We start from the raw sequence: 25,806 nt of genomic DNA, 5'->3' as shown, positions 1-25,806 counted from the left end.
TAGTGGTAACAGGTAATAAGGACCGATGTTCTTAAAAATTTGGGGCAAACCTGTAAAAAATTATATTATGAAGTTTTTTTTTTACTTATTTTCAGGCTGCATTGGCCCACAGATAATACTTTCATACATATTATTATTAATTGAAAGACTTACATACATATTACATTATACAAAATTATGAAGTTAATATTGTTAATATGAACTCGAATTTTCGGCTCGTCGTTTTGAGCTGGTGCGAGTTGAGCTCCACACGCTAATGCCGTGGTACGATAAAGTGTGCCTTATTGGCGCCCACCGTGGGCCCGGCGGCGCGCGCTGCTCTGGCGCCGGTGGTCGTGTGCTGTCTGTTCACCGACGCAGCGGCATCAACAATGTTCTAGTCATTAATCAGTGGGAAGGAATCTGGCCTGTTTTAGGTAGATGGTTGACGAGGTGCCTTACACGTACGTAGCTCGTTATATTTGGCGGGACTATTGAACCCCTAACACAGGGCAACTTTTTTTTTTGGTTAGCAGCGGTGAGGGAGTGTCGGACTCTTACTGACTAAAAACCGTCGTGTTCCGTCATTGGCCTTTTATGTACCAGGGCTGCGGTATGTCTTTCGAACAACCCGCAGAACACAGGGCAACTGAAATAATATTAATCACCAATATTAATAATACTACTCATGTGTAGATTGAGTGGCACAGATGCAAGAAGTTGAAACGTTAGTAGATATCGTATTCGCACTCTATAAGGGTATGTTATCATTCGTGTAGGTATCTTAGAAGAGGTAAAACGTGTACAAAAAATAAAACACTTTGCAAATACTTGGTTTTAAGGACTTTGTATTTGTTTTAATGGGTTTTTAAAGACTGGAATATATTACTAGCGTCTAAAGGATGAGAGTAGCTTGCGTAAGGTGTGATGCTAAAAAAAGATGATTCTAATTAGTCCGCAGTTTAGGTAGGCCAAAAATATTGGACAATATGATTTGGTTTATTTTGACAGTACATTAAATATTTAGTAAGAATTAACGCAACAAATACTGAGAGCTAAGGCCCGTGACGTCACGTCCATGTATTTGTACTTACAAGTGACGTAACTCAAAATTCAATCGTGTTGTATCTCGCTGTTATTTGTTTGTGGGAGAAAAGAAAAAATAAAAGACGGACCAATTACTTTTTTCCAGTCCTCATGAACTATTGTTAAGAAAAAGGTTTAACATTGAGTTGGACTAACTCTTCGTAGAAAGTTCGTCGATGTTTTTATAAGTTTTCGATATAACTAATAATGCAATTATACTTAGTGATAACTTATCAATGTATCATTTTAATGCATATTCACCTGGGGCCTGATTCTCCTAAGTTAATAATGTCAAAATTGAATAGAAATTGAATCGCAATAGCAGTTTTAACTATATCGAGCTTTGTGTTACTAATATAAGACCAATCGTACTCCAACGACATTCGATTGGTTTGCAATTGGTGTGCCATTTAGGTGATTTTGGTCTATACGGTAGTTTGTTCTATAATCAAATTGCAATTGTAAATCATTTGCAGACAAGATGATTCATTATTAAATGACAGAAAAGGATAAAAACGTTTATATCAAAGAAAAAATAGCGAAAAAAAAATATGCGGAACGCCACATACGCTTCAATCGTAATTGAGTCGTGATTGGATCTCAGTCGAACTTGAATCGTATGCCACTTAAGTAAAATTAGGAGAATCGGGCCCCAGCTCTAACTGAAATGAATGACACCTACCACCTATTTTTGTAAGTTAATCACGCACGTCCTGGACACTACTCAAATCAAATCTAATGGTTTATTTGTGAAACACGGGTATGGTACAAAGATCTTAAAAATATACAATTGTTCATGCCGTGATCTGCCACATGGGGCATACAAATATGGTACTTACTCCTGAATAACCTCGCTGAATTTGGGTTCTATAGCATTTACAAAGGATTTACATGAGTAAAATACTTCTTTATACTCTAGACTTTTATTTTAGACTTTCAAATAACTCAAACTATACTGAAATCTCAAAATATCTATTTATATATTGTATAAAAGAAAGTCGTGTTAGTACACATTTTATAACTCAAGAGTGGCTGAACCGTTTAAGTTAAAAATAAGAGGGAAGGTAGTTTGGACCCGGGAGAAGGATATAATATGCTAGTTTTTATCACCATCTGGGTCGTCATCCAGGACGCGGGTGAAATCGCGGGCAGAAGCTAGTCTTATATGATCTTTCAATATTGACAGTTTCCCACACAAAAATATACTCTTCTTACATAATGAGATATGGTAGATAAGGAACTTAAAAAAACAATTTGTTTGCATTAATTTCCGTAATTTGGGGACTTTACAATTAAATGAAAAAAATAAACAATAATTATAAAATTCAACAAAATTGCAACCTCCAAAGATGCACAATGTTTCGTAGTATTTGCAGTACTAACTTATATTTTTCCACACACTCCAAAAAAATTGTCTCTTCGCACATAATACCTACTTAAGTAGCAGTCTTGCGTTTCATCTTTGGGTCACACGTGGGAACATTTAATGCCAACTTCAAGCTTTTCCACTTCAGATGTGTTTGGTAGATCTTCACTTATCACGAAAAAAAATATTATATGTAAGTATAGACTATCGAGAACTTCTCAAAGTTTTTTATAGGTCTTCACAAAGACTGGAGAATACGGCAAAAAATCTGAAATTCATAATCCGTAATCAGCAATCTACGTTGAGACAGAAGTGATTACTGTAACGACGCATTGAATTATGTATAAACTAGCTTCTGCCAGCGGTTTCACCTGCATTCCGTGGGAACTACTTCCCGTACCGGGATAAAAAGTAGCCTATAGCCTTCCTCGATAAATGGGCTATCTAACACTAAAAGAAATTTTCAAATCGGACCAGTAGTTCCTGAGATTAGCGCGTTCAAACAAACAAACAAACTCTTCAGCTTTATAATATTAGTATAGATAATATTTAGCTTCGAAAATACGGTGTCTGTCTAAAACGACTAGTAATTTCTCAGATATTGTGATGCTTTGTGAGGATTTGCCACGGAACAAATTAATTTGGAACCTTTTGACCATTACACATTAAATTCAGTAAACGTTACCGATAAATATAAGTGGACAAGATTGTACAAATTACAACCGGAACCTAAAGCTAAGCATGGTTTTCTCCGAGGCACGGAGCAAGTGATCCAGTCCCACGCACACAGACGGTGAGACGCCGGCGAGCACGCGGCGCGCACTCCGTACGCACACGCTGCGCGCTGTTCTGTATCACATCGGAAGATATCACTTTGTTAACCAGCTTATCGATAAATATTGGACGATACGTACCGACATGATGTACTCTTGTGTCTGTCGGTAGTATCGGCTTGGGAGCACACGAGCCGATAACATGCTTCACACTGAGACCTGTGGAACATTGTGACACAAGCAGCTTTTATTTACATGCGTTATGAGCTTTCCTAACCATATTACACTAATTAATATTTTTGAGGTAGTAATGTGTTTGGTGTTTTATGGTGATTTCACGATTAGAATTAGTTACAACGGATCAATAGCTAAGAGAAAACAAGTCGACAGACGTCTTGTTGAGCTTTCCAAAGGTTAAGGGCAGGCAAAGGCAAGCTAAGCAAACTGTATAGTTATTTTACACTTTCACATGTCTGAGAGGTATTCTTATTATTATGAGTTATACAAGTTAGTACATACTATTGTTGTACAAGTTAGTACAGTGAACATCCAACGCACACAAGCCAGCCCGGTGTCGGTGGCGGAGGATGATCACTCGCTGGAGCTGCAAACGTTTTCCCGCATCTGCTTAGTGCTAATGGTTGTAAATCAGTTGAAGTGGCGCTCGAGTGGCACTCGATGCGCGCGACTCAAGCGATAAGACACACAGTGAGTTCCCAATTCTTTATATAAATGATCATCGATTACTTAACATAGCTTTCTGTAGGCGCTGATAGGTTTTCGATGTTAAGCCTAAGGGTCTTAAGTCGTCGTCGTCGTAGTTTTTAGAGACTAATATAATTGTTTTAGTTATCTCACTTGTTGTTGATAATGCCTAATCACCACATTTGACTTATACCAATTTTATGGTCAACTATTATGTACTTGGAAGTTTTTCTGCTGTGTTGTTTTGTACGTTGTGTGTGTGGAACTGCAACGTCTATAATATACGATACGATTACGTTTTTGAGTACGATTTTGTTAATTTTGTCTTTTAATGTGATGTCCGTTATTGTAATGAACCGTTTCGTTCGGAGCTGTTGGTGGTCGCGGGTTCTTTCACTTGATCTCGTGTGCCACCATGACACTTTCATAATATTCTTACTAGGCTATAATGTCCCACTGCTGGGCAAAAGGCGAGATGCTTTTGCTTTGCATCTCGCTTCCATACTTCCTGAATATACCTGATCCTTCCTGGGACTTGTAAATCAAACGACGGTCAATTTAAGATAGGCACTGTTTATTACGGCACACTCGCTGACGCGCATAACATTATACACATAGATACTTACCATGACCCTACAGAGGTAATGTTGCATCTTAATTTTCTTTGTTGAGGATAACTTAATATAAGACGATTTAACGAGTGTTTTCCTGCATTTACAGTTACTGCAGTGTTATCTGTACGTGCTATACTAGCCGTTTGCCCGTGGTTTCACCCACGTCCCGTGGGAACTACTGCCCGTACTGGGATAATGTCAAATTGGTTGAGTGGTTTCGGAGCCTTAAGGTTAAGGGTTTTTGTTTCTTTGTGGTGCTGCAGTATCCTTGAGTTATATTTTGTACTGGAAGTAGTTCCTCCGGGACGTGGGTATCTACACATTAATCACGTAACTTGCAATAAATTATCTACTGAGCTGATATCGACACATCAATAACTATGATTTGATGTTTAGGGGCAATGCTAAGATAAGATCGATAAAATCATTATTGTATTGGCACATTGGTATCTGACCGTAGATAAGTTTGGTATCATAACATTACGTTTTGTGATTAGTAAGTGCTGAGTGTATGTTTATGCAACAACAGCGAGGCGTCGATAACGCCGTGCACCTGTGATACTCACAGTCGGCGTCAGTGCGCGCGGTGCACTCGGGCGCACTCCGCACATCGGCTCAGTAGTCGTGCTGCTCATGTTAATGCATGTTGAAAGCGTTAATGTTAAGCTTTTTAACACGCTTTTATTAGGTGGACCTGTATGTAACTATGTAAGAAAATTTTGGAATAATTTGACCACTTCCCGGTCTTCGATTAGAATGAAATTTTGCACACGTTCTGAGTTCTGATGACAATGCATGATTAACTTGACGTACTTGCTGTTTGGTATCCACCCCCATGATATGGGCATCAAATGAAAGGGTTTGCTCTCAGGAATACGATAAAAATATTCACGTGTCTTAAATCCAATATGGCGGACGTCCAAGATGGTGGACAGGCTATTTGAAATGCACCCCCATGATATGGGTATTGAATGAATAAATCCGAAATGGCGGCCTACATTAAGTTTGAATAAGTCTAAAACGTATAAAATAATAGTTAAAAAATATATAAAAAAACACGCTTTAAGCACGCACTAAAAATTACAAAATAATTTGGACATTTTGTCTAAAAAGAGTAAAGATTGCATAAACGCTTTTTAAACTATTTGTTTTTGCTAATAAAATGCCTGAACCTATTGAAATGTTTTTAAGTAGAAGGTTACCGATATGTTTCATACTCACCAGAAATAGTTCTCTGGGGACGCGGATTATACCGCGACCAAACAGATACCACGTATTTAATAAAATACTTTAATGTAAGCAAGTTATCGGGGTTTTTTATATTTTTGTATTTTTGCTCTCAAAATCTTGAGATCTCAGTTAAGGTATAACTGAAAAGCCGGAAAGAGGTGTAAAAACCTCGGTTAACACAATCTTTAAGTAGGCTGATAGTTGGTTTGGGCTCATAAGTCAGTATGAAGATGAATCATAGTATACACATTACTATCTATCCTTATCTATTACAAAGACTAGATATTGAGCCGGTATCCGACCGACTGAAAACGGGTCATTGAAATCATGATTTTCTTTAAAAAAAAAACGCCAATCATTGGGTCAACTGTCTGCTGACTGTCTGCAGTGTGTGATTACTGTTACCGTGAGTTTTGGCAAGCTAGCTAATGTATTGTGAACTACACATTTTGGCGCCAACTTATAGCGACAATAATCCTAGCAAGACTATCGAAATACATAAATTTATATATTAGAGGAAAACTAAGTTGTATTGCAATTAACATAACAATGTTCAAAACTGTGGTCAGTAAACCCTCTCGCGTTGGCTTGTGCCGCTCAGGTGTCGGCGATGTGAGCCGCCGCAGCGATGAGCGCGCGGCACTGAGCGTGGCGCGGCGCTACTGTGGCGCGACAGTGGCGCGACTACGGCGCGACTGCAGCGTGACATGGCGGACGACAACACTATCATCGAGGGAACTGTCAAGTTCCGTGATGGGAAGAAGGTAAGCTTGTGGGGCGCAGTGGCACGCGGCGGGCTCACTGTCACAAGTACTATAGCACTCGTATGTTGTCCGCAGTGGAAGTCGCGGTGGTGCGTCATGCGCAAGCTGTCGCCGGTCGCAGGTGAGCCCCTCACTCTTCACGGTTCCTCTTCCCGGTCATAACACTAGGAGGTGGTGAAAGGGGGACTTTTTGTGGGTGCTGTCAGATATTATTTGACGTGAAAAAGTGCTAATTTAATTAGACTTCCAACCAATGAAATTGACTAGACTCGAGAACCGTTCTCACGGAACTGACGAAATGTCACTGCCTTGGGAGGACCAAACCTTTAATTCAGCTACTACTAACTACTACAACAAGTGACTACTTTCACTTAATTTCTGAAAAGTATACGAAAATATAAGAGGGCACCCTGAGTTATTGAATGAACTGATGAAAGGATATGAGTGGTTTAATGCTTGCAGTAGATACTACACATACACGTTATGCTAGTGAGAGCGTGTCGCGATGTGTGTCACGCTGTGTCGCGATGCGTGTGGCGCGTCTCGCTTTACGACTGCGCAGTTAGTCTCGCGCCTCGTGTGCACTTCCGGCGTCTTATAGCCCATAAATCTGATTGAACATTGATGAAAGCGTGTGCCCACAATGTAAATAAACTGACAAGACTAAGTTCCTATCAATATTTTAAAGAACTAAAATGCTACATAAGGTTATTACCTCCTATTAGTAGTGTTTAAAAAGTCTTGATACATACTTGCATGAGATCGGTTCGTGTGCGAGTTCACTACCAGGGCGGCCGGTTTCACAGTACTGTGTGGCTGCCGTCACGCTGGCAGGCGTAGGGAGTCAGGGGCACACGCTGCTCCGCGCCGACTACAAAGGATTCCATGCTTATTTTCGACTCCATAAAATACGAAGAATGTAAGTAGATCGGTCGCGAGCGCCCCTTTATTGCCCGCAATCGATAAGTTGAAATGTTACGATCCGTGCGCTTTCTGCCGGCTTAAAGTGCAATACGTTCGGGAATTTAAACAATATTAGAGCCCCTTAGTGACATTTGACTTGAAATATCATATTCTAGGCTGTGTTTACTTAAAAAAAGTTGAACTATGTTGACAGAAAATTCACAAACAAAATCATCTACGCATAATAAAAAATATTGATTAATTAGATTTCAGTTAAGACAGGGAAGCAGTCACTTAGATCGCAATTGATCAGGTATCTTCCTCATAATAAACTCTAGCCATGCTTAGGAACAGGTCAAATCTTCCCAATTTTCCAAAGGAGCTAAAATATTGAGGATCATGAGATCCAAAAAATCTACTGAAGAGCGTTAGGAGAAACTTGATGGTGTTCCAGAACATCAGTCTGCAATTAGCTATCAGAAAATCTCTGCATATCGTGAAGCAAGCTTGCGTTCCAAGGGTTTTACATCCAGAACTCTAGAGAACCTCTCAACTCAAGAATATGTCATCAATTGCACTTGAGTTCTCAGTTTATTGTTTAAATTGATGAGCATTTCCTGTTGATTTTAAAAATGAAAGATCTGGAAAACTGAAAAGTCTCGAAACGTCGTTGTGTTCCCGTCTCCGCTCGCTTAAAATCCAGATTTTTCAGCTTTTTGATAAAGATAAAGGATAAAAAGACATTTATTAAAAGTAGGTTGAAAATCAGGACTTTTCGAAAGTCAAGTTTACAGAAGACAGCCCCCAGGACGCCCGCACTTCACCACTTCATAATATGTGTTTTTGCTGGGAAGAAGTGGTGGAACAAACTACCCAACAAAACGATTTCTTCGACTCCGTTATAGCTGGCATTAGGAATAGGATCCGCGCACGAAGTTGCGGGCCAGAAGCTAGTCTTAAATTCATCTTTTGCCTGCTGTCTCCCAACTATGTTAATAAATAAACGTGTGTTCACCTGTTTGTAACATCTATATACGGCTTTGACAATCGCTCTATACATGTACTTACATATGTGTTCTAAAATGCCAGACAGTGTTGTAAAGTATTTAAGTTGTATGTTATACATACTAAGCCACATACAAAAACTACCTACTACTATTTAATGTGTATGACTCAGGCCCGAGTCCACCGACAACATAACCCTTCGTTTTTTTAAGACCTTTCTGTATACCTATGCTCAAAAATAAATACATTGAATTTAATTATTTTTTTATTAAAAATACTGTTCACTTTGTAACGTGTACGTGACAATTTTATTCATCGTGAACTGAACGTTTTTAGAAAACGGACGTTTATGTTGTCAGTGAACTTGGGCCTTAGTCATACACATTAAAGGTGAACTCGCATGCGTTGTGTGCAGACTGCGTGCACCTGCAGCTGTACCGCGACTCGAAGGCGCGGTGCGCGGGCGCCGCCAGCAAGGCGTCACTGTCGCTGCAGCATTACCTGGGCAGCGAGGCGGCCTTCACGCTCGACAAGCACTCCAACACGCTGGCGCTCGTGTGCCGCGACCTGGTCGCCATCCTCGCCTTCGAGACGCGCGAGCGCCTCATCCAGTGGCAGGTACGCCCTCGCCTGCACTCCCACTCGCCCCACGCTCCACCCACTGCCCCCGAGGCCTGACGCGGCATGTTCTGGCGCAGGTGAAGGTGAGCGCCCACCTGGGCGAGCCGCGCCACTACCTGGTGCTGGTGGGAGGCGCGGGGAGCGCGACGGGCGCGGGCGGCGCCACGGGCAACAAGCGGCTGCCGGCGGGCCCGGCGCGCCTGCACCTGCACGACCGCCGCTTTGCGCTCACCGCCGGAGTGCCACCCCGGCTTCTTGGAATATGGGAGCTGCCACATCTCAGGTACTTATTTTACAGCATAATCGATCAAAAAAGTGGCAACCAAGCAAGTTATTATGTTATGTTCTGTTTTAGTTTTCAATTTTCGTCGGTACAGTAATATTTCGTATGTACACATGGCAGGCGTTATGGCGTAGTAGAAGGTCGATTTTGCTTCGAGGGAGGCTCTCACTGTGGCAAAGGCGAGGGCCTGCACGTACTCATCACCGACCAGGCGAAAGACATTGCGCGAGATTTCGACCTTGCTTCACAAGGACGACTCTCACCACGGAGGAGACCCAACACTTTCAAGAAGAACGAGGGTATGAGAGTTAAATTAAATACAAACTTTCTCTGAATACTTGTTTGATAACATTTACATTCAATGAAAGACCTTTTATTTCAAATTGTTTAGGTACGGATAGTCCAAATTCCCACAAAGCATACCGACCGGACACGCGGCTCTCCGAATTGAACACGATCGACCAGTCGCTGCCTCCTGGCGAGCTGCACAGCTACGAGGAGAGCGGTGAGGAGGCAGGCGCCATCTCCCCGTACTGGCCGTCTGCTGAGAGGATGCACTTCCAGGACATGGGCCACGGTGACACGGCGTCCGTCAACGAGACCGTGGAAGAGACGGCCGCGTGGGGCGGCGTCAGCAACGTCACGCTCGAGAGGTGCATGAGCTGTATCTCAAAACTTGGGGCTCTGTCGCGATCTTCCACTGCCGCGCTTACCCCTGGCGCGAAACACTTCAACCCTGCGTGGACCATGGAACCTGTACACGAAACCCTCCCCACCGAATCCAAAGAGCTCACTCAACATTGTGATATTGTACCTAGTGCAACTGATAAGACTGAGGACGTATGCCGCTGCCCCGGCCGAGGGGACCGGCCGCCGGAGAGACCCCCCAAGCCCACCCGCCTAGAGCTCAACCTGAGCCGCAAGCCAGTGCCGCCGTGTCGCTGCTCACACAGTGTTCCCGATGACAAACCCAGCAGAGTTGGGCCCTATGAAAACTACGATGTGCCCAAACTTTCCTACCAAGAGGTATGTCCTTCTATTACATAGCTATAGAAAAGTTTAATTAGGTATATGTAATTCAATGTTATTTTGTATAGTTTATAACTGTCACCGCATCCTGGTTAGGCATATTATAATAGTAGCTTCCGCCCGCGTCAAGTTGGTTTATATCGCGTTTCCAAAAGAACTCTTCAAAAGTCCGGGATAAAAGCTAACATATGTTCTTTCTCAAGGACAACTCTATCTCTGTCATCAATGTATCAAATTTTATTAAAATCAGTTCAGTGGTTTAGACGTGAAAGCTTAACAGACAGACAGACAGAGTAACTTTCGCATTTATAATATTAGTAGGGATTGTAATTTTAACAAAACATTAGAAAGATATAACGCAACATTTGAAAGTGTGGGTTCGTCACGTCACGTTTAAGTAAGGCTTGTACTCAAAAGTGACGTAACACAAAATTCAGTTGTCTTGTATCTTCGTTCTTATTTGTTTGGGAGAGAAAAGAAAATATAGAATGTCCATTATTTTTAGGGTTATCTAAAGGGAGTTTTGTTTCACTTTAGTTTTCATTAACTTTGCATATTAATACATTAATTTTTATTTATTTTTTAAGGTTGATGGAGAGTATTACGATACACCTAAAAGACTCAAAGAGTGTCTCGATAGCGAATTATTTAAGGTTACTAAGAGTTCAACGTCGAATGCTGTTATTCTAAAAAAACCCTGTGGATGTTTACTAAAATTTGGTAAAAGACGGAGAGAGCCGACAATCATTGACTCCGAGGACAACTTCCAGCCTGCGAACTGTCCTTGTCAGCGCGTCACTGACTGGGCAAATAACTGGATTAAGCTTCCCTATTGTAGGAAAAATACTGTTTCAAGTGACAATCTAGTTCCAAATAAAGAAAATGTAATGCCCATTAGTAGCGACCGGAGCGCCCTGTACGCCACTATTGACCTGTCTCGGAAGACCAGAAGAAAACAAAGGCCCGGCGAGCATGACGCCGACGCTCCGCACGGCGCGCTGAGCCGCAGCCGCTCCGTCGACATCGACGACGGCCCGCTCGCCAACTACGAGAACCTTAGCTTCGCTCTGTCGCTAGAGCATTACGAGAATGCTAAAGATTTATTGCGGAAAGTTGGTGTCACGCAATCAGAACTCGACGCGATTAGTGCTAATTTAAAGCCCACATCGTTTGAACACTTAGAGTGCAAAGGCATTTGTACCAAATGTGGGCATCCACAAAAACAGCGGAACACAGATTGTTCGATGGAGGCGCTAGCTGTTAACACAAATGATGACTATTTAATGATGGCGCCGAATGTTAGCAACAAATTAGAGCAAAGCAAACCGTTACCAGCTGGTTACACGCCAATGTCTCCAATAAGTGGTTTCGCATTCAACACTCTAAAACATCCATCCAGAAGTCCTATCAACAGGTTACTCGAAGAGAAATCAGCAAGCAACCCGACGCTGTGTGGCCCCGAGGAAAGCCGACGGACGGACACGAGTGGTAGCGAGTCCAAGTGCGCACCGCGCGCCGCACCTGACCGCCCCGATAGAATTGAATACAGGAAACGGTCTAGTTCAGCCGACTCGTCACGATTCCTCGAAGATGTAAAAGAATTCGACGGCAGTGTTGATAGTCACGGTTCGACATCTTCTATAGAAACGCTGCGTAATATTGCACTCGATGGTGAGCGGACTTCTACGCCATGTAATTGCGCAGTGGATAATAAACATTCCGACGCGGATAGTTCTGAAGCATCGAAGGGCGCACGGAGTAGGCTACCGCCAGCCAAGCGCTCCTCTTCCGTACCTGGCAAAGCCGGTGGCAACAGAGACTCGTCGAGCTCTAATGACTCCGGCGTGTCGAGCTGCTCGCTGCGGCGCGGCGAGCTGTTCGAGCTGCCGCTGACGACTGCGGCGGCGCGGCGGCACTACCGCAGCGCGCGGCGTGCCGCGGCCGGCGCCGGCGCCGCGCCGCCGCGCCGCTCGCGCTCCACCGACCCGCTGTGCGACTGCGCGCACCAGGAGCGCGTGCCGCCCAAGTCCTCATCCGCAGAGGCGGAGGTCCCTGTGCTGACCGCCAAACCTCTCAGAGGTACATTCTTTCGTATTCAGTAACTAGCTGTCTGTAGCTTGGTGGCAGAGATGCTACTCTGCTTATCAAAGCCATATTATTTTGCCATATTATTGACTCTGGATCGTTGTCGCAGGTGTTATGGACACGCACAGCACTTCGAGCGGAACGTCGGACATGTCAGACTACATCGAGACGTTATCAATATGTTCTTCGCATTCGTCCACAGACACACCTGTCACCATGAGGTAAGTAGTCCGAGCTGTAAATGAACAATAAGCCCAAAACTGTAGTGCAGTAGTCTGATGTGAGAACGTTTGGCTCGCAGGGTGATGCGGCAGACGACGAGCACGCTGCGGCCGCGCTCGGGCAAGGAGTACGGCAACCTGGACCCGCGGCTCGCGTCCGCCTACCGCACCCCCCCCGCGCACCCGCCGCGCCTCTACTCCAACCTGCCGTAGGGCTGCCAGCCGACTGCGATCCGAACCCATCCGGACACTGCACCTTAAAGAGTCGTCTGCGAGGATGTCCACGTATCGCGAGAGCCCTGGCTTTCTTAATTGCTGTGTTTCGTTAAAACTATTGTTAAACAAGTGTAGTTTTGTATTGTTGCTGTAATAATTCCGAGCAAGTGACATTATTTTACGTGTGACAAGTTAAATGTGATCCGTCCATGGTCTGTCCCCGATGCGTCGGTTTGTTTGTGCTCTGCTCTCAGTTTAAGAATTTTAGTATTCGGGACTATTGTTGTTTTAATATGTTTCCTTATATTTAAATGACTGACTCATAAGCCCGGCTGCGATGTCGCAGTCTTGCGCAAATTGCAGAGTGCCAAATGTTACGTGTCTGAGCAACACAGCGTTAGATACTTATAATGTTAGTTACCTTTAGTGGGAAACTGAACGAATTACAAGACAGGTGAAATAAAATTACTATTATTAATAAAAAAAATTGATTGCATATGGAACACGTAGGCTAGGAGGCAGTGCGGCCAGGCGTGGCGCGGGCGCTTGTCCGCCGACTACTTTGTATATACTGTAATAGTACTTCTCGTCGACTTGTTTAGAACGATGTAAATTATATATTAAATATTATTACTAAAGTAATTATTGATATATAAATTTAATCTCTACAACGACTATCTTGTCTCTACTTTGTTACGACGATGTAATATTTTGATATTCGGAGTTTATCTGAGCGTGTATGGCGCAGCGCGAGCGCTTGTCTCACTAAGCAATAAGCAGAGCAACCAGAGGTGATCCTTGTATTGTATAGTACATCTAAACTAGACTAATGTCTACTAGATACGTTATTGGCGAAAGCGCGGTTCGTCTGTATGGCGGCGCGCTGGCCCCGCGTCGGGCCGGAGCCGACCGGAGCCGAGCGGAGCCGAGCAGAGCCGAGACGCCGCGTGGCGACGCGGGGCCAGCGCGCGGGCGGGCGTTGTTGGCCCGAAGACTGGAATTGTAAGCAGGTTGTTTAGATATTACGCTAGCAATGAATTTATATTACTAAAAACTAATGTTAATAAACTTGGAATTTCTGAATAAAAACTGAATAATAAAGTTTGTTTTATTACTTTTAAGTAATGACGTGGGAAACTCATTAGGCACCGCAACTAAGTAATTGGAGGTTGCAAATGGTGATAGTAAGTTTTGAGCTAGTGATGGTTTGAGAGACATCATTTTCATATGAGACTATAAGTTTATGTGTGCCCATACATGTGCTTTATGTAAATATAACAAGATGAGTAAGAATGTAATCCAGTAATCAATCATGTGACAATCGTGTTTAATGCGTCCACAATAAACCTTAATCTTGAGTGCGTTGCGCAAAGATAAGATACGGCAGAAGTGGCGACACCTGGCGCGCGCACCTGTCGCGACGCTAGCGCCGCCTGCCGGGACTCTGAGGAGGATATGTCCACAACAACCACCTTTTGTTACTACCAAAATGTAGCCATTTAAATCTAAGATCGTTGCCAAATGTCAAATCGCTGATTTGACGGCTGCCTATGGTTTAGTTCTCGTTATAATTAAAAGGTGTAACCCATAAGAATTAATTAGACCCAAATTCTAAAAAACCTATATCAGTAAAGTACATTGTTCGGTACACATATTATTCTTTAGGCATTTTCGAGTAATACTAGGTGATTATCACGGTTTCATAGTGCTTGGCATATTTTAGGTACTTCAGTCCGGAGTCCAAGTCCATATAGATGTGCGTCACTGAGACCGATATCGACAACTATCTTAACAATACACTTACAACATTATCTGCCTCTAATCTTTCAAATCCTGTTAGTTATTTAGCCGCTTGCGTAACACTTATATACTTATCTACATATGACATAATTTGTCAGATGGTGGGTTAAAGTAAAGGTCACGCAGGGTGCGCAAATACTTCGTAAAGCGATAAGACAGATCTTAATCGATCAGAAACTAAAGAAACTGCTCAGAAAACTATTACAAGGACAGTCATGATGAATAGTAATTAGAAACGAAGAGAATAATGTCGATTTATACAATTTGAAAATATCGAACCGTGCAGGTGATATTTTCGCACTTGGTCGAATTTTGAATGCAGATCAGTTATGTTTTAGGATTTTCCAAAACTTATCGTATGCGATAAATTTTACATAAAACATAATCCGTCACCCTGTTGACAATGAGCAGTTTGAGATACATCGCGTATCGAGATGTTCTAACAGCATGACGTCATCCTCCGTGCATCACGGCGCACTGACTCACGCGCAGGTGACCGACCTACCGATGATAACAAGTCGTCTTTAACTTGGGATATATAAATACTACCTAGTTATGACTCAATACACGACGCATGTGATGTCGTGTGGATGGAGATGCATCATGCTACCTGTACGAGTTATCCGTCCCACAACCGAGAACGGGCATCAAGTGACTCTCATACAAATGACGTTATCGCGGTCCCTTGCTAGGAGAAACTCATGTTCATGTTTCTAGACTTTTCAATTGAATGATAACACAGATGCACCGACCCAGCGCACAGTACTGGGCGCTAGGGAGTCGGCGTGTTACGTCCCACGCCAAAGACTTCTCATCATCCTAGACTTTATGGATCTAGTCTGGTTTCTTGCTTTCGTAACGTCGCGTTTTAGAATTTTGTAAGTAAATAGAGTAGAGAACCGTTTAATGTTTTTGACTGCTGAGGCCGTCATTCAAGAGTGAGACTCAGCGAGGTCTCCACTCGCGGCCGGTACGACCAGGTGTGCAGTAGTCGGCAGCACATGTCGCCGCTGATACAAATCGCCTTATCACACGCTATCGGTAATCGTATTTCAATATACACCGCCCTACAGCTGTTAAAATTATCGACGAGTGGAACAACGACAATTACCTCGCGATCTATGGATATCATTACAGTAATTACGATTAATCCGATAAGTAGCAATTTATTGAGTGTCCAAGATTGATGACTACACAATTCAGTTCGAGGCGATGAGTATCGAGTTCAATATCAAATGTTCATATACTATGACAACAGGGTGCCGTGTCCTCAATAATATATGTTAAACTATTTTCTTTAATATTTCAAAGGCAAGTTCAATACTTGGCCTTATCTACATAACATGACATAATCGTCGCACCCTTGAAGAATGTAGCTTTTTCCTTGGGTTCACCATCTAGGCTAATTGGAAACTTAGTACCTACTAGTATTTTACATCTAGATACATTATAGGTAATATAATAGATTAGAATATATTTTATTTATATAGAATATAATAATTCACTTGGTGAGCGTATGTGACCTCAACAACGCAGTACACATAGACTGGTTATCTGGAACTGTCAGACAGTACAAGCAAGCTGCAGCAGTCTGAAGCCGACTATCGACTGTAGTCGGGATCTTTGATAATCTGAACCTTCTGAAATACTTCGTGAAATACTGAGGACACCGGCTCAGCACGTGAATGGTTAGAATGAAAAGTTTATTTGAAACGTACAAACACCCTCCTGAGTGCGTGCGGTGACGCTGCGTGCACTTCCAGCGAGCGCTGACGCCCGCTCACAGCGCTGCACAAGTGATATGAAATCTGTTCGGTTCGAAGCGCCTGCATGCAGTTGCACACGGAAGCCGCGCTCACACGTTACATTACGTATACATTATTTGTGAAATGATAACGTCGCGATGTTCCGTTCCGTAAATGAATTTAAAGCGGCGTGTGTACCACGAAGCGCACACAATAAATTAGCGAAGTGAGCGGTGCGAGCATTGTGAGCGCTGTGAGCGGTGCGAGCGCAGAGTACTGTTTAGGCTGGTGGCAGCGTACATGAGCTGCCACCTAATTTCTTTATCTCACAAAGACATTAACTTACTCGAAACACATTAAAAACTTGAATTTGTGTATATTTATATACCAATCTACGTTCTGTTAAGAAGTGTCCACTACGAGTGCTACTTCTTTACGAAAAGTATTTCACTATCAGTATGCATTAGTGTTTGTCTAATTACTCATACTTTAACTTTTTAATAGGAGAGAGGAGCGAGTGATGACGAGAGTAGCTGGAGTGACTCGCCGTGCGACTGTCACAGTGCAGGAGTTGGGTAATGTGACGTCACATCACTGTGACGTCACACCACTGTGACGTCACATTACTGTAATAAGATTTAATGTATTAGGGAGAATTGTTACTATACACATCATGTAGCATGGAGCGTGTTTTTGTTCCAATGATAATAATTAAGCGGAACAACTGATTTTATTTAGTGGAAAACAAAATTGCCAAGAACCGATCCTTCATAAATTTGATCAGCAGCGACGAAAAAAAAAAACAATCAAGCGTAATTGGATAGGCTTTCCTCCGACGCAACATAATTGGGTAGACGCACGCGCCTCGCGTGTTCCACGTTAAGATAAAAACAGGTAATTTATTCAAAGAGCACATTCGTCCTGAATTAATTCCTCGTCCAATCTGTATGTGTGGGGTGTCAATAAATCTAAATATTCATCAACGTGGGTCCGGCGGGTGGGGCGAGCGGGGCGGGGAGGGGGGGGGGGGGCTCATTTAGCCGCATTAATTACACGCGCCCTCTGCTGCACCGCTTAAACTCCTTTTAACATTCGCTACGCGTAGCTCCGTAGCACTTCGTAGTGCTCCGTAGCGCGACGTAGCGCCCTCGTAGCTCGCAACCCTATCAGTTGAAGCCTTACCTGCGATTAAACGAGGTACAAACATATCGCTATTTGTGTCGTGACGGAATTGGGCTATAACCACAAAATCTATAACTTGCCCAGTCGCTACACGACTCAAAATTCAAACAAAATTTACAAACTAGGCGGGTTACCTACGTAAACTAGGTGGGTAAGTCTCATCACTAGTCATATCTGAGTTTATTTCAAGTCTGTTTTGCTCAATAGCCTCTTTTAAATTCGATTTCTTGTAGATTGTTGATATTTTTTTACGCGTGAACAACAAACGATTCGATGCACTTACTGACATTGCCTGGTTTGTATGTAGTAACGAGTACAGTCGGCGGCAGTGGGCAGTACAGTCGGCAGCATATATTAAACATTCGGCCGCTGCAGAGGGCGCACGGCGGGCGGCGGCTAACGACTTCCGCTTCCGGCAGCGGCGGACACCGCTACGCGGCACGCGCTACGGGCGGCGTAGCGCTGCTACGAGCGTAGCCACTCCGCTGAATGGCCATGTCGGAATGAAAGTCGGAATTATGACTTTACTTTGTGAAATACGAGTGTTTTTATTACGTTCCTTTCCAATGTTATAACGAACAATGACGCTCTCATGACGTCACTCCACTGTGCATGTGTGCGTGCACTCGCGCTGGAGTTTGTGTGTTGGGATAGCGTATGTATAGCGTGATAGGTAGTGCAAGAACAATCGTGTCGAACAAATGTAATCATCCATCCACTAACTAGTCAAATATAAATTTGAATGAATTGAGATATCAATTTGAAGGGCTTTTTTAAGCACGCGCGACCCCTCTGCTGTCCTAATCCACACCTAAATCTCTAAACAAAAATCCGTCCCGGTCTCGAACCTGTCGCGTGTGAGCCGCCGCGGGGGGGGGGGGGCACTGAATATTTATGCAGCTTGCGAGTGACGCGACAACTTTCCTCCATGAATACGAAAATTGAAATTACACCGAGCAACGAAACAATTTTGTTATTCAAACGCCACGGCCCGAGGGGGGGCGGGGCATGCCTGAGCGGCGGGGGAGGGGAGGGGTGATCTAATCAAAACAATACGTGATTGAATACAAACAGTGCGGTAAAAACGTAAGCGATCGTGTCGGACAGTCACACAGCTAGCAAGTCAGCCACGACCGCGGGACGTGGCCCCGCCTACCACACATCTGACTATTTAGATCGCCTTACCTACCAGCTATATACTTTATTTTTACCCGTAATAAATAGTGCTTGCTTTTAGTTAAATCAACGAGAAAACATACTTGTTGAGTACCTGATAGTATGTACTAAAATGGCAATACTGTGTTACGTGTAGCTGCGCCGTAACATAAACATATCGGATTGATATTGTTTTGGAACTAATGAAAACAACGCGCTGCGGGTACTCTGTCTCAGTTGCACAAAGGAATAATAACCTACATGTTGATGTCGAAAACACAACTATTTTTAATGTTATCAAAGCGGCCGTTTCTTTTGAAGCATTCTTTGGCTCGTTCAGTCGGCGGCAATCCCTTCGAGCAGAAGGGTATCCCTATCGGGTGTAATCATCCCTCTCCAGCTCCCCCGTGCCCCCCCCCCGCGCCCCGCAGCTTATCGCGCTACAAAGCGAGAGATTGTGTGGCCGCGGGGCAGCCCCAGCACACGTCGGGGATAACAATCGAGTTCAAATAAAAACGCGACCTATTGTTTTTCACGTGAGGTGAGACGAGCCGCGACAAAACTAATAATACAACAGATCCGGCGAAACTGTTAATTAAATATACGCTGGCACACTTCAAACAGAGCTGTAGTAACACCAAGCGCTTATTATCCATATCGCAAACTATTCGGACGCTTCCCGCCACTACATTTGTTAGAGTATTCGCGTGCGCACGTGTGCGTGTGTGGTCGCAAGTTTCAACTGGTGACAATTTAGGCAACGAGCGCCGCGAGACCCCCCCCCCCCCCCGGGCTCCGGCCGGAGACAGACGCGGACCGGGGCCTTCTTATAAATGTGCGACTCCATCTAGTTAACGACTCGCAATTACACCGATACACGGATACAGGCCGCTGAGCTCGCCTGTCAGCATCCAATTAATATTCATCAAACTAACAGCAGCCTGTGTACTCACTACGCATATACAATGCGGATTAATAATCACTTGAGATTAACAGATCGCTTCATGAGCAAGTTACAAATATTAAATAGATAGGAACACAAATTCGTTCAGAGGAAAGCAATATTATGAGTTTATTGTCTAACATATCGTCTTGTTTCTCTCCGTAGGTACTTATTCATTATCAGGTGATCATCCGGGTGAAAATTTGTCGAATCAGATCTGACTCCGCTCTGATTCTAGCAAGTCGTTTACTAAGCAGAGTTTCAATCAAATGTTTTCTAATTGTCGCAATTGTCTATGTGCAGCGACATAACGACCGCACGGCACCGCCACTGATACATCGACATTGAAGATTTGGTATTTTGTTAAGTGATTATTGGACGTGGCTATAGTCCCTTGTGTTCTACCACATATATTCTCTTGTTCTTGAATGAGCACGAGCTATTTAAGGGCTGGCTCCAGGTCTGGTGAGCACTTGTCGGCGCTTGTCCTCGCTCTCAGCAGTTAGATAACATTGCGTACTTGTAGTTACCTACGCCTGACAGTCATTATTATTGTGAAATCTTTTGTAATAGTGGTGATTTGATAGTGTTATATCTTTTGTGAGCCATAATCTTATTACAAGAACTGTTCCTTATGTACCGGCTTCGAGTCAGTACCTACAACAAGTAGTTAAATGACTTTAATTTTACTGAGATTTATGAGGTAGTTGTAAAAACCACCTATTGAATTATGTGCAATAAAAATAAAGCAGATATTACCACTCTGTAATGTTTTTGAAGATAAAATTAACAAAAGTCATTGTCATAATCAATGTTATGATCATAACAATGACTATAATACATTTAATTTATATTTATTGGTGATAATCTGAATAATTGGTCGATATGATTGATGTCCGCTACTGATGATGATGATGATGATGTCCTCCTAGCCGATTATCGGCTACGGCGGCTGTTCTCATGTAAGGCGATTAGATTTAGGGTTGTCCCTACATTAGACAACTGCGCAAGACATGTTATAGTGCACGAGCATTTGCGCAGACACAGGTGCACTCAGTATTCCTTTACTCTCATAGCCCGATGGGACGGCAACCCGACACGACCGGAAAGAGTTCAAGCGCCGGACTGACATTTACGTGCTCTCCGATGCACGGGTGAATCCATCACCAACTTCCAGGCTCCGGGCTGCTTTGTGATAGTTTAAAATAGGCAACACCAACGACGCAGTCATGTCAGTGTCTGCTACTTTTATACATGTTCTTCCTCCGAGCCTTTTTCCCAAACTATGATGGGGTCGGCTTACTATTATACATGTCACCACAAAATAACAAGATGCGTAAGTTTATTTTCCTAGGAAAACTATTGGTTGTCGGCGCCGCACGCTCACTGGTGGAACAATGCCGTCTGCCTTAGTTATATATTAAATCTTAAAATAAGAAAATCCCAATTCCCCAATTTTAAGTAGATTTGGGGCGTTCTAAACAATTTGAAGTAAGTAGAAGTCGTGCCGCTCAACGGAGAGAAAGGTTATACTCCGCAGAACTCCATCAAATGTAAATCGTTCGGAGGGACAGAGTGAGCAGCGGGATCAGACAACAAATAAATGTAAAGACCAATGAATAGATTAACTGCGGGTTAATATTTAACCTGAATAATTGACAAAGTTGTGGCTCCCGCGCCGCGCTGCTTACGTTGCTATAACTTATACTAACATTATTCACTCTTTGTTGTATTCCTTCGTACTGCCTGTGTAATCACCGATCATCGTCTGGTACCGGCTATACGCACGCAGGAAAACGACTTCCAACATATGATTTTTATTCCTGCACAGTTCCTGAGTTGTCTGGGTATAGTGCTATATGAATGTCTTATACTATTGTAGACTGTGGATAATACAGAATTCTTTATGTATTATAGAACTATAAACGACGGCATCCAATCATAGAGACTGTCCAGTGGCAGCGAGGTGTCGCGAACCGCCAGTGTTTGTGCTGACACTCGACACACTCGGCCGCTCGCTTGCTCTCATCGTTCTCGTCGATCTCTGCGCTCTCGGCGCTCGCCACACGTTTATATAAAGCCAATCTCCAGGTGGAGCCCATAAGTGTTTGGTGAAGCGCAGCCGGCGCCGACCCGCCGTGATTGCAGCTCACGTCCGTCCTACCTCTATATCTACATATACGAACTTACAGTTTACCCAAATTTTCATCAGCGTATACATGAGTAATTGGTTCTTTTACCCTTTTAAAGCCAACAATAAAAATTATGTTTCGAAAATAAATTGTTTGTTATGTGTATTTTAAATTAAGGTAGTAAGAAGGTAGCATGAATGATTACCTACAGTGATTCACAGAATATAAAAGTTCAGTACAGATGTTCGATCAATTAGTTAAATTAATGAGCGCCGCTAATGGAGTAACATCAGACAAATTATTGTCGCGTCTGGAGCGAAGTATTCAAAGCGAGGGATCACTTCGGTGTTATTATTGGAGTCGTCGATGAGTGGCGCGTTGGCTGCACCGAGCGCAGACTGCAGGCCTACTGTGAAGCCTCCAGCAAATACATGCAATAAGCCGCTTAACAGCATCATCATAATCTCGACACAAAGGTGTTATTGTTGTAGTGTGTCGCCGACATGGACATGGCGACGACACGACGACGCGACGAGGGCGACGCGACCCGCGACCCAAATAATTTGTACACCGACTTGTTAATCCACAGACAAAAGCCTTTGATCTGAAGCACAAACTTCCGCACCTCCCCCCCCCCCCGCCCCGCGCCCCGCGCCCCCCTGCGGGTCCGCGATTACTGTCAGTAGGAATTCGGACGCTTTTATCTTCAAAAAGTGAACACTTTCGCAGAGTTTTTAATTGTTGTGCGATGTTGCTCGATTGATTTTGTTATCATTTGCTTACTTGAGAAAAAAATAATCTGATTTTACATTTAATTAGTAATTAAAATGCTTTTGTGTATTTTGAGCTCAAGAGTGATAAACATTATATATTTAGTAATGCTTATAAAGTTATACATTTCACCTACTAATTTACGATTTTTGGAATGAAGTTGTAGGTGTCCCTTGACATCTCTCAAGTTTTTTTTTATAAATTGCGTGATTTCTTGTGATAAAACATATTATAAGTGCACGTTTGATGTAAACACAGTTTTTCATCTGCAAGACCACGTGCTCTGGAGATACTCAACATATTTGAATTTGTGGATATTGTGAAATTCATGGACATCTCTTAGTGATGCTGAAGACTTAAACCTGCTTCTGAAATAAATGCTTACTTTGTATACTTTAGTAAATAGTAACAGCACTGGTCAGCGCCGAGGTGTCAGTTAGTTAACCTCTTAATTGCGTCTCCGCCAGGAACATGTAACGTCAGCCGGCTCCGTTGGAATTACAATATTATGAGCGCTGTAAAGGCAGGAATCGCTGAAAGTTCGTACCTTACGTCGAAGCGGTGTGACCTTGTCACAGTAAGTGAGTATAAGTATACAGTGATCGATGTGATACTGCGCCGCCTCACAAAGTGCATCCACTGACCGATAAGTTGCGGCCGTGCACGAGCTCTCACTGCACTCGGACAAAATTAAATAATGAATCCGCTTGTAGCCTCGACTACGAGTGCTACGAGTGCTACGAGTGCTACGAATGACCGAACGACCTTCGCGTAGCAATAAGTAAACGTTAAAATGGTATTGTCATGTCGTCACTCTGTCACATTGTAACTAGACTCGCCGACATCATCATCGAATCATATGTTACTTTTCTAGGTCAGTTTCAGAGTGAGCCAATAAAATAGACATTGACTGATTTTGTCCTTATGTGTTGCTGACATTCTTGTTCAATTAAACACCGATCAGCTTCCCCTCCCGGCCCCTCTCCCCGCCCCCGCCCCGGCCGCCCCAGTGCTGTCGCGCCGCAAAAGTAATTAGCCAGTGTAATTGTACTCGCACCAAATTTCAATTTAGACATATTAGCTGGACAAATGTTCCGCTCACATAATATGTGATGCTAATCGCTTTCCATTAAACGAGATTGAAGACTTCCACGAAGCCAATCATTGTAATTAATGTTGTAAATAATGGTCACTACGCTGCGATCTACTATTGTAGTTAGCAATAAACGAATAATGCTACATTTAGGGTGTGCACATAGCAAGTGAGCGCGGCGCAGACAGAAGGCATCGCAAGCAGATGTCGCGCGACAGATGCGACGGCCGTCGTTCCAACACTTCGGTAATAACCTGTCAATGTGAACATCTCGCCACACATCTTATTATTATAATACAACCTATCGTGATGGTCTATTGAATAAATAACGAACCTCTCAAGAATGAGTATGTGGGATCGATTCCAGGGCAGGCAAGTACCAATGCAATATTTCCAAGTATGTATGTAATTTTTGAGTATATCTTGGATACCAATGACAGTGTTTCGAAGAGCACGTTAAACTGTAGGTACCGGCTGTCTTTAAATATTTTTGGCAGTCGTTACGGGTAATCAGAAGCCAGTGTAAGTCTGATCAATAGTCTTACTAAGGGAAGACTTACCTTGGGCTTCGTTCAGTTCTGATAGCACCGGGACAAAAACACATTGACATTGTTACGAACGTTAGGGAGTTGACAGCTTCGCAACTGTTTACAACAGAATATATTTTAACTGTGGGAATACTAAACGGACATACTTATTTATTACTTGTATAAATAAGTATTAATGTAATCGAAGGAAATACTGAAACTGACAGAGCCACGACATAACATGTCCTGCTACTCTGATGTTCCTGCGTAATGTAATGTATGTTGACATTTATACTGCTGAACAGTTTCCATAGCAACCGACATGTTTACGAGACTCGTTAACACTTGTATTATGGTAATTTTCAGCCATTCGCTGGAATAAACAGAAATTGCTTAAATTGCGCTGAGGACATATATTTCTTTTATTCGCAACATAAATATTGACATGGTTTTCATTATTGAAACGTTAAAGTATGCATCCAATCCGTTAATAAAACGGACGTTCCCATTGCGTTTTTCATGCGGCGATTACAGACGACCGAAAAATGTAGACGCGCACAGCGCCACACAACAGGCACGCGCAGAAGGGTAACTGTAGGTAGAGTGAAGGGTATGTAGTTTAAGTATTGCTATATATTTTTAGTGGCAAATCTTACATGGCACCGTGATCAAATTAAACAAACAGCTTACATCAGTTTTTATGTGTTTATATGCTTTAATGAACCGACATCACTTTTCAGATTTCTTTAATTACTCGAAAGTGGGTTTTCTGTGGGTGGCTACTGTGTGGTGGAACAACGCACTACGTATCAATTGGAATCAATTGTCGGGCATCTGCATTGCGATGCGATAAATCTGTTGGTGGCAGCGCGGGGGTGCGGGCAGGCGAGGCGGGGCGGGGCGGGTGCGGGGGGGGTATCATACACACGCTGACATCACTGAGTGATGCACAGCGAGGCGAGTGCGTCGCCGGCTGCACCTGCCGCCGACCCGGCACCGTCACTGCCATGTCTGATGGATTACTATGACCTAATTGATAAATATCGCCTCTTAGGCATTTACTTAATCTGCGGAGACTCTTGTGTCAGCGCGTGGCGACTCCCACGCTGACGCCGCGTGAGTGAGCCTCGTCACTGCGGGCTGCTCGCCGCTGTGTGAGGAACGAACTCTACATCATCATCCTACAACTTTACTACTTTACAACTTTACTAAATAAACTCTCAGTACACTTGTACAACTATAAAGTGATATTGATTAAAAAACTTTCAATAGAAGTTCAACCGCTTTTGAAGCAAAATTGTCGGCTGCATAAAACGTATTTAATGGTTTTCCTGTTGGTGTTCCAATGAACTATAACTTAACTAGTACTCTTTTGAGTTGCGATGATTCCACTAGCAAATGTACGTCACGTTTTCAACAATGTACCTGTGGCGGTCCAGAACGCTCGGACCCCACCTCAAAACACGAGCGGAATCGCTCCGCTTGATGACAGTGTGACCGCACCTCAAAGTCACGCCACCTCAGGAGATCCTTTGTTCGGAGCGAGGTCATATTATTCATTTCGCCTTCATCGATTTC

The 25,806-nt window shown here is 43.3% G+C and overlaps 1 protein-coding gene across 1 annotated transcript; it reads left to right on the top strand.

Moving 5' to 3' along the window:
* The first annotated feature begins 6,460 nt into the window (after positions 1-6,460).
* On the top strand, positions 6,461-13,981 carry LOC124639156. The gene is made up of 9 exons (XM_047176393.1): positions 6,461-6,517; positions 6,593-6,638; positions 8,841-9,043; positions 9,124-9,329; positions 9,450-9,628; positions 9,721-10,355; positions 10,946-12,437; positions 12,553-12,664; positions 12,745-13,981. The coding sequence occupies exons 1-9, from the start codon at positions 6,461-6,463 to the stop codon at positions 12,875-12,877; spliced, it is 3,063 nt and encodes a 1,020-aa protein (XP_047032349.1). The 3' UTR covers positions 12,878-13,981.
* Positions 13,982-25,806: the final 11,825 nt, after the last annotated feature.

The sequence above is a fragment of the Helicoverpa zea genome, chromosome 18, assembly GCF_022581195.2.
Source record: "Helicoverpa zea isolate HzStark_Cry1AcR chromosome 18, ilHelZeax1.1, whole genome shotgun sequence".
NCBI lineage: Eukaryota > Metazoa > Arthropoda > Insecta > Lepidoptera > Noctuidae > Helicoverpa > Helicoverpa zea.
Note: the sequence above shows the minus strand (reverse complement) of the source record. Positions and strands in the feature narration are given on the sequence as shown.